This window comes from Oncorhynchus tshawytscha, linkage group LG09 (genome assembly GCF_018296145.1).
Source record: "Oncorhynchus tshawytscha isolate Ot180627B linkage group LG09, Otsh_v2.0, whole genome shotgun sequence".
NCBI lineage: Eukaryota > Metazoa > Chordata > Actinopteri > Salmoniformes > Salmonidae > Oncorhynchus > Oncorhynchus tshawytscha.
The window spans coordinates 75,290,437-75,300,851 of record NC_056437.1 but is presented as its reverse complement, the minus strand read 5'-3'; the positions used below and the strand labels follow the sequence as shown (position 1 = coordinate 75,300,851).

The following is a 10,415-nucleotide window of genomic DNA, read 5'->3' as shown; positions in this document are numbered from 1 at the left end:
AATGTGTAGGATGGTGAGCCAGATTAGAAAGGTCTTAGAAAACGCTTCATAAGAATTGGGTGAGACTGAACCTGTGACTGTTACTATGATAACAGTCATTTTATTAGACATATAGCATACCTGAAATGGGATTTAGCTAATTGAGGCTCCTCACGTCTTGCAATGTAAATTAGTTCTACTCTTGGCATGATAATAGTTGCTGTCTTCTATTGAGATCGGATTAGCTCATTATATTTTCCAACCTTCAGAATACATGATGTGTGATACTGACCACTTTAGAGCATTGTTGTCCTACTACCTTTTACTAACGAAGGCTCTCAAAACGAACACACAAAGCGTTTCTAATGTGAAGTGTGTGTCACGTGTGTTTCCTCCTATTATTAATGGGTGAACAAGAAAAGGATACATACTCCATCCTGACTTTTAGATGGGGTTGTGTGCATGTTGCCAAACCTAGCATAGCAAAGAACACAATGAGCTGTGATGAGACTGTTACAACTCCTTATTGATTTTCTAAACATCTCAGTACTGTACTTATGAATACTGATGTAAGGGACTGGAAAAGGATACATACTCCATCCTGACTTTTAGATGGGGTAGTGTGCATGTTGCCAAACCTAGCATAGCAAAGAACACAATGAGCTGTGATGAGACTGTTACAACTCCTTATTGCTTTTCTAAACATCTCAGTACTGTACTTATGAATACTGATGTAAGGGACTGGAAAAGGATACATACTCCATCCTGACTTTTAGATGGGTAGTGTGCATGTTGCCAAACCTAGCATAGCAAAGAACACAATGAGCTGTGATGAGACTGTTACAACTCCTTATTGCTTTTCTAAACATCTCAGTACTGTACTTATGAATACTGATGTAAGGGACTGAAATCCCATATAGGGATAAAAAACAATTCCCATGAAAGCAATTGTTATTCCTCCAGGCGGAATTTGCTTTTAATTAGTCATACTGAGAAGTTAGAGACGTTGAAAATCTACAGCATACGGGCTAAGATACCCACGAGGTGGTAAGCTATTTGTTTCATGTTAATACGCTGAACCAATTGAGCTTTTAAAGCATGGTCTGTTAGAGGTTGAATGTTTAGAACACACAATATTTGTTCGTCTTAGTTTAAACGCTTTGCTTATGAATAGCTACATTACATGAACGTACCTTTCATAAAAAACTACATAGGTTTTATGTCTAGGTTTAGGTTGAACCCAGGGTTGTGCACATGAAGCTAGGATTAGGGTTTGATATGTTACCAATAATAGCATTAAATACCGCGACAAAAAAAAAAAAAACATTTTATTTGATGATTGATATTTACATCCACTTCTAAAATGTTTAGCCAATATTTAACCAAATACATAATCTCATCCAATACACATAAACAAGTTAGAGAAGTACATAAAGTACAAACATAAGGAAGTGTCACAAAGGCGAAAACAAATAATACAGAAAGCACATTGCATTTTGACAAAATTGCAGGGTATAAAGGACAGTTCTAAATATAAAATATATACCTTTCTGTTCTGGCCTTTTGCAGGAAAATCAGTCCTGCTGGTGGAAAATTGCATTTCTTGGAATTTCTAAATGAGAGGGAGGGTAAGAACATGAGAGGCAGGGTAGTTTAACACAGCAGTGAGGTAGTATACAAGCTTTTAAGGAGACTCGACTAGAAAAGGGGAAACTAGGAAAGTGAAGAAAGCAAACAGAGAAAAGAGACATTTGACTTCATAGAGTTTAACAGATAGATTAGATAATACAAGTGAATAGAGGCCATAAAGGATAATATAGGTAGCAGCATGGCATTTACAACAGCAACACAACTCTTAAGTGACTGAGTTCAGTAAACATCAGAGAGAATCATGCGAAAAATACAAATATGTGCAAAGCAAAAAGAGAACACCACCAGCCTAATACATTTGAACCTATAGAGATCCTATTCGTAGGTTGCACCTCCATCACTCGGTCGCGTCATGCCATTGTTATGAGCATTCTCAAGCCGCCCTCTTGAGATTAAATGCATTCATTCTGAACGTAGGGAAATGACTGCTTCATCTAAATTACAATGACGTTGCAAATATTTAGTAGGACACAACTATGCCATCATTATCATTTCATAAAATGTACTTTAGACAGAGGGTAATGTTGTCATTAGCTAACAAAGTTTGTTGAAAATAGCTAGCAATGCTAAACTTAGCTAGCTAAAATCCGGTGATCTCCACTCAATCTTAGCTTGCTAGCTAACGTTATTCTGCAAGTCCATCTGATGACATCAAAATGATGACAAAAGGTTTTCCTACTAATCAATTGCCTCGTTTTGAAATGTAATTGTATTTCCAAGCCATTGTAATGCACTTGATGATATCTTCCTCACCGCTCATTGATAATGCAGAGTAGAATGCTCAGTCGGCATCAGTTCTAAAACAAATGTTCAAACCAATATTGTGATGAAACATAGGTGCAACCCATAAATTAAATGACTAGTATTCTAATTTATAATTCTCTATTTGAACCATTCTCATGTTTTTTTTTTTTAAGGATCATGCTCTCTACCCTCTCATCAAATTCTCAGTTGTCACCATCTCAAAAACCGAGATAATGTCATCATTGAGTTTCCCTTTGAGGTTGGAAAGCAACGTCTTTGTGATAAGGCAATCTGCACAGTCCTTTACCATAGGCCTCATCATTCAAGGCTGTTTCTGGAAATGGCTTATAGTTGCTTCCTCGGCTCGGCGATGGGCCGGCTGCTCATCTCACAGTCATTTTGTCGTACATTGTCCTCATTCATTTGTGACACTTCTGTGGACCCCGCCTGGAACCCAGGCACTGTGTTGGCTACATGTACCACATGCACTTTGTTCCTGCCGTTCTTACTGAGAATGCAGCTGAACACCTTCTTGAAACCTTTGCGAAAGTGCTTGGACACCAAGGCGTACACAATGGGGTTGAGGCAGGAGTTAGCGTAGGCCATGCAGTGAGAGAGGATCCTGAATGCGTATGTGGTCTGGTTGAAGGGGAAGTCTCCGTACAGATAGCATAGGATCACCACATGATAGGGCAGCCAGCATAAGCAGAAGAGCACTGTGACGATGATGATCATTTTGGTGACTTTGCGCTTAGCCCTCTTGGACTCTGACATCCCGTCCAGAGGGTCCACAGCAGTCCACAGGTACTTGATGGTTCTGGTGTAGGACAGGCTCACGATGAGCACAGGGATCACATAACCAAACACAAAGGTGCAAGTGTCCAGCACCTTGCGGTTGTACTCCTCCCAACCTGGAACACAAACGTTACTGTTGGCGTAATCTATGAGGTCGTAGTAGCTCAAATACGGTCCTGCGAAGATCAATGATAGTCCCCAGATGACTACCATGGCAACCACGGCATTACAGGGCGTTCTCAACTCTCTAGAGCGAAGAGGGTAGCGAATGGCCAGATACCTATACCAAACAGAAATACTTAGTTACATATTGTATTAAAACATAATGCCATGAATCAATATACACTGAGTGTACAAAACATGAAGTAACACCTTTCTAATATTGAGTTTTACCCCACCCACCATTTTGCCCTCAGAATAACCTAAATTCTTCGGGACACGGACTCTACAGGTTTCGAATGAGTTCCAAAGGGATGCTGGCCTATGATGACTCCAATCCTCCCCACAGTTGTGCCAAGTTGACTGGATGTCCTTTGGTGGTGGACCATTCTTGTTACACACGGGAAACTCATGGTCATGAAAAACCCAGAAGCATTGCAGATCTTGACACAAACTGGTGGACCTGGCACCTAACGCCATATCCCATTCAAAGACACTTAAATATTTTGTCTTGCCCATTCACCCTCTGAATGGCACACACACAATCCACGTCTCAATTGTGTCTAGGCTTAAAATCCTTCTTTAACCTGCCTCCTCCCCTACATCTACACTGATTGAAGTGGATTTAACAAGTGACATCAATAAGGGATCATAGCTTCCACTTGGATTCACCTGGTCAGTCTATGTCATGGAAAGAGCAGGTGTTCCTAATGTTTTGTACACTCATTGTATGTCGTTTGCTTTATATGTGCAATTGCAAGTCAACTGGGATTTCATTACACTCCACCTTCTAAATGGAATTAATTGTTTTTACTGTTGTGTTGCTTGCACAAAGACATACAAATATTATGAGCGCTTGCTTCTGGGGGTTAATAGACAAGAGGCACATTGGTGCTGCAAATGGAACTAATGAACGGGCAAACAGTGTGTGCGTATATTGCTCATCCCAAGCTGGCAGTGAAATAATTGCTGCTGGGTATTCTAGGTCTCAGCTGAAGCCTGAGTGGATGCTCATTTTTCACATAGAGGACATCTATCAAATGAATGTTCCCCTACAAAAGGTAAACAACACCAGGGTTTCTGCTCCCTTATTTAATGTAAGAAAAAAAAGACCAGCTATTTTCACTAGTCTGAGCATAGCGAGGGCCCTGCAGAATCAACGGCATCCATATATGCAGGAAAGGAAAGAAGAATATGTCCATTTCATGTAGGGATAACACATTAGTGGTCTTTTACTGTACTCAATCACAGATTCAGCCTCAATTTCAGGTCAAGACCTACTCTTTCATTTCCACATTTTAATACAGGTAAAATGCCCTTCCCTTGATCACATGAATACTGGGTTTCAATTAACGTGACCAACAGGGTTGCCAAAAAAGAAATGCCTGAACAGCATTCTCCCTATCTCCCTGTGAAAATGTTAAGGTTGTTTTGTAATAATGACCAGTGGATGACTACAGTATAGGTTACTGCCGTGTGCTTTGCTAAATGAGCGTCAAATGAGCGTCCATCCTCTTCTGTAGAGAGAGTATTGGGCGCTTGTATAGAGAGGAAGTGTGCTGGACTTTAATGAGGTGAGGGAAATAGTGACCTTGGCAATAGAACTCTGTACTATAATTGGCATTGACCTTTAGAGCTGCAGCACAGGTTATGTCTCTGTGCTTTCGGTTAGAACTCAACCGAATATAAATGAAAAAATATTTCACAAATGAAGTATATTCCTATCAGCTCCTTGTTATGAGCCATAAAGAAGTAGTTAACCCCTAAATGATAATTAAGATCTTCCTTATGGAATTTGTATGCATGTAGAAAAATTTGTATAGAGTATTTCGATGTTTGGAATTTTTTTAAATGTTAAATGAGACATTAGCCAACAAGAGCTACAGTGTACATACCTGTCAACCGAGACGGCGGCCAGCGTGAAGCTGCTGGCGTACATGGTGAGGTTGATGAAGAAGTGGACCACCTTGCACATGAAGGAGCCGAACACCCAGCCCTCCAGGGAGTAGATGGTGGCTTGGAAAGGCACGCAGAAGATGATGAAGAAGAAGTCGGCCACGCTGAGGTTGAGAATGAACAGGTTGGTGGTGTTGTATCCCACCTGGCCGCTGCGGAGGAGGACGGCCAGAACCAGACTGTTCCCAATGGTCCCCAGCAGGAATATGAGCGAGAACACAACGGGCACGATCAACACTGGTGGGATTCAGCTGGTAGCTGTCCGATGTGTTCCAGTGCCCTGCTGTTTTGCTGAAGTCTTCCAGATCTGACATTTTGAGAGTATTTTAGAAGTTCTGGAAGAGAATGAGAGAAGTACATGATGTGGTTAATGCTGTTGAATTATGACTGCAATGGGGCTACAGGGACTTTAGGGAACACAATACTGATCATTTATGAACGTATATATTCACAAATGTTTTAAAACCAGTTAATTCAAATGTTCAAACCACGAGGATAGGGAGGAAAGTTCATTAAATATTTCTCATAACACATCAATTTCTACTATGTCTCATGTCCTGAATCCCACTGCGCAAATTTGAGCAACTATTTCCTTTGGATGTTTTATTTGACAAGAATGGTGGATTGTGTTCCAACTGTGAGGATATTTTTTTTTTAAAGACAACCATGTATTTTCATTACAGGGAGCCGATGCATGCTCAGACTACCCAAGGGACCTGTCCACTCCGCTTGTGTCTTTTCTATAGCCTTCCCACCCAAAGTGACCTGGTTATCCTCTTGCATTCATCCTCATAGCATGAAGATGCACACATCCATTGGCTGCTAAGCCATACCAGCAGCAAGGTCTATTAAAAATTGAGTAGGGAGAGATGCTGATATATTCAAGTCATCATTTAAGCTTTGATTATTTGAATCAGCCATGTAGTGCTAGGGCAAAAAAACAAAACGAGTTTGGTTTTACATACTGATGAAATTAGCATATCAGATCACATGTGATCACAGTAGGCCTTGCCAGCACAATGGCTTTGGAGTGTGCCTCAATAACATTTCAACGATGCCCACGTTTTAATGGAAATGGTTGAAATGACATGACACACATACACAATCACTAATATTATTAAAATGCAGATTCAGATGAAACCATGAAAGATGATGCAGAAGTTGATTTGTTAAGTATGAGAGTGATTACATTGTACTGTATGAAAGCTTAAGGTAGGCCTATACAATGAAGGCTTGTTTGAGTCTACAGTTCTGCAGTCATTATCTTATTTGTGAACTACACTAGAAATAAACATGCATACTGTACTTCCTAACACTATGCAGATAGTAAATCAGTCTATATATGAGGACCATGCATACTGACATCATTGGACCATTCTCACTCTATTTTTCCTTTTCAACGTTCATGTTGGACCAACGATGAGTGTTGGTAAATTGGCACTTGCTGTAAGTGCCACTCTGGACAAAGTATGGCTCATCCTCCAAAATACAGCAGAAGCTGCTTGTGCAAATCCACCATTTCACTCACTGTAATTCATATTTTTGCTATTTTTTTCCTCTGAGATATAGTATGTCACTATCGGGATCTATCATGAAAGGAGTAAAACATTGATGGTGTTGTAGATTTGACAGTTATTGTGTAGGGTTCAGTTAAGCTAGTTTGCTCTACCTCCACTGAGGTCCAAAACCTACTTGTTATCAGAGATTTGTTATCAGTTATACCATTAAACCACAGGAAAAATAGGTTACAATAAATCTGTTGGCTTGGATTGTACTTGTCTAGCATAAATTTGACAGCTCTTAGAAAACCCACATTTCTCAAAGCAGAGCTGTACCGCCATATACCTCCACCTCATAGATCTCCATCAGCCTACGCCAGACCCATCGCTCCTCATAACAAAACTGGACCTGATCCAGCACAGGACTGACTGATCTCTACCGTACCATGAACATGACAAGTCAGATGTCAAGACGACAGCTGCTGTAACCAACTTTAAATAGCCATGACAGAGAGTATTGTTTCAGCCAACTAATTGGCTGGGGATCCTATTAGGTTTGTGACATGACTGCTAAGTCGGTTGTCAAGCTGACATCTGCTGTCATGATTGGTCTGATGCGACATTATTGTTATTACAGTTTGACATATTTGTAACAGAGGATTCAAGTCCCACGTTAAAATAACGACAACTGTAAAGGCTCTATAGGCATTCATATTGTCTTAAAACAAAAGACTTGGATTCTTCCCAAATCGTTCAGAAGTCCTACTATATTAAGGGTGATATGAAAGTACATCTGGTGATTTTCAGTGTGCAGCATCCTGCCTTTCCCACCCTTTAAATTGCATGCCATTGGCTTGATCTCTCTGGGTTAATTTCGGGACCGTGAAAGCCTTAAAAATAATATTTTGTCAAATCACTGTCAAATTATTATTACATCAGCTGAAAGTCAGGAATTTGATAGCCTAGCGGTTAGCATGTTGGAGCCATTAACCGAAAGGTTGCTGGTCGGAAAACCTGAGCCGACAAGGTGAAAAATCTGTCGATGTGCCCTAATTTACTCCAGGGCGATGTACTACTACGGTTGACTCTTCTTACATAGTTCTCATATTGGCCTTGGAGCAGTACTATAGCATACAGTAAACCCCTTTTAAAATGTCTCATTCACTGAATGCTTTCTGGCTGATAGGAATGGGAAACAGTCTCTCTCTAAACACTGTCTTTCTACCACCTATTAAATCTCTTACAGACTCCATATTAAATCTAATTGGAATATCTGGGAGATGACAATTACAGTGGCAAACACTGACTCAACCTGGGAACACAAACACAAAGAAGCAAACATAGTGGAACGAGCACATCCAAACACGTCACAAACATACCTCAAATCTTCCATAATCAAATACAAAATGCATGTTGCTGTGGTACCACAACAACATGCACAGTATTGTGCCCTTTTATTCTAAATGAGGCTTTTGGAGAACAGGATTCAATTGAATATACCCAATAATAAAAACATAGATTTTCCTAACACAACATCACATTTGTAATCACAGTAGGCTGCCTTTGCCCACTGTTCTTTACACATTGCCAATATGTGACCTTGAATAATAATGAAAAAGCAAACTGTCGACATACCTCTGTGGCTAATTGCCGATTACCAAAAGAGGAAGGGCGGTTATGTGAAATACACCAAATTATTTAAAATAAACTCTGAGGTATCCTCAATGGAGTTGTATGAGACAATAAGTAAGTAGTTCTGGTATTTAAATCAATGCTCTCTAGCCTACCACTTTAGCTTTACCGCTACGGTCTATATTCCATTTCCAAGAGGCGTCTCACCACTCCTGTTGTCAAGAGTCAGAGCCCAGACTCTGCTCCTCAGCAAGCCAAACTCCCAGGGGGAAACAATCTTGACATACATGTCATTTGAGCTGGCTGACAGGAAGAGCAGCATGACAGCCATGTCATTTGAGCTGGCTGACAGGAAGAGCAGCATGACAGCCAGCCTGAGAGGCAGGCAGAGAGGACGAGCTAGAAGAGCTATCGAGCTAATCCCTTAGCGTGTGTGAACCAACAGTTGGAGAGGATGCAGAATTTGCCTCTCGTCTTGAGTCATGATGATGGTTTTGTGTGGAATTACAGCAGTGTTGGACAATAAGAGGAGGGTAAATGACAGGATATAAAATAAACATACAATTTTCTGCTTTTCCTTGTCACGGATGTGCAATTGCAGCAGACGACCACACCGAGTTCCACTCAGCTAAAAACAAGAAGAAGCAGCTCCAGTGGACACGTGATCATCAACACTGGACAACTGAGGAGTGGAAATACGTCGCTTGGAACATGACAGCGAGTCCAGTTTACTTGAGTGGCCTGCTCAGTCCCCAGAGCTCAACTCTATAGGGCATCTTTGGGATGAGATGGAATGGGCTGTTTGCAGCATGAGTGTACTGCTGGCCCATCTGCAGAAACTGCGTGATGCCATCGCATCAGCATGGACCAACATCCCTGTGGAGCGTTTCTGACACCTTGTAGAATTCCCCATAGAATTCAGGCTGTTCTGGAGGCAAGGGGGGTCCGACCCGGTACCAGATGGGTGTACCTAATAAACTGTCCGGTGAGTGTAGATCAGTGGAATAAATGTGTTTATAATGAACAAATGTAATTAAACAAAATGAAGGTGAAGACACAGACAACATGTAACCAAACTTCTGAAGCACATTCTCATTGTAACAGTAAGAGTAGTTCATTTCCATCTAGCATCCCACATTCCAGTGGTCGGCTGTTATGCACCTCCTCACAACAGAATATGGTACATGGTAAATGCATTTGAAACCTTTAGAAGAATTGCTTTATAAATATTTGAAGGCGTTTGTGTATGAATGTAGACACATCATGCAAATTAGAAGTAGATGTATTTAGGGTGATTTTTACTTACCAGGATTACTGGCAAACTATATATCCGTTGTTCAAATGTCCTGTTTATGTTTGTTGTGTCCTGCTACCCTCAACAGAAAAACAATGCTGCTCATGCTAATATCTGCTCCATAGCCTGAGCTCTCTCTCTCCTCCCTCTCCTCCGTTGCACATTGATATTCTGCCTGGATATCTCTCTCTCTATCTCCCTCTCTTCCTCTCCCTCCCTCCCTCCCTCCCTCCCTCTCTCTCTCTCTCTCTCTCTCTCTCTCTCTCTCTCAGTTCAACCCTTCCCTTTCCCCTCTCACAAAGGCTCCTCCTCCACATTTAATTGAATGTTCACACTTCACTGCAGAAGAGGTGCATTGTGTTTTACAAACTGCCGTCCGTACTGGAGCAAGACTTAACAACCACTGTTTATTATCAGCTAGTGGGATAAAGGAATAACCTCAAGCAATATTGTCAATCAGTCACGCCCCTGCTGGACCCAGACTACGGCACTACGGCTGGAACTCATCAGCTATTAATGTGGTGCAAAGTTTTCCATAAATGCATCATTATGGCAACTTTGACTGGTAGCTTATTGTGATAAATAGCACAATACAGCTCTCTTGGATTGTGCTCACTAATGTGTTGGGGGTGCTTGTCTTTAGGGGCTTTGAACTTGTGAACTCAGAAAAGGATGATATATGAATTGTTTGGTTGTGGGATCAAGTT

The 10,415-nt window shown here is 41.0% G+C and overlaps 1 protein-coding gene across 1 annotated transcript; it reads right to left on the bottom strand.

Annotated features, from left to right (window-relative positions):
• Positions 1–2,718: 2,718 nt before the first annotated feature.
• LOC121847277 (galanin receptor 2b-like) lies at positions 2,719–9,883 on the bottom strand. Its single transcript, XM_042327875.1, is given in 4 exon segments — positions 2,719–3,448; positions 5,223–5,515; positions 5,517–5,618; positions 9,721–9,883. Coding segments are annotated over 3 exon segments (1,104 nt in total). The 5' UTR covers positions 5,598–5,618; positions 9,721–9,883.
• Positions 9,884–10,415: the final 532 nt, after the last annotated feature.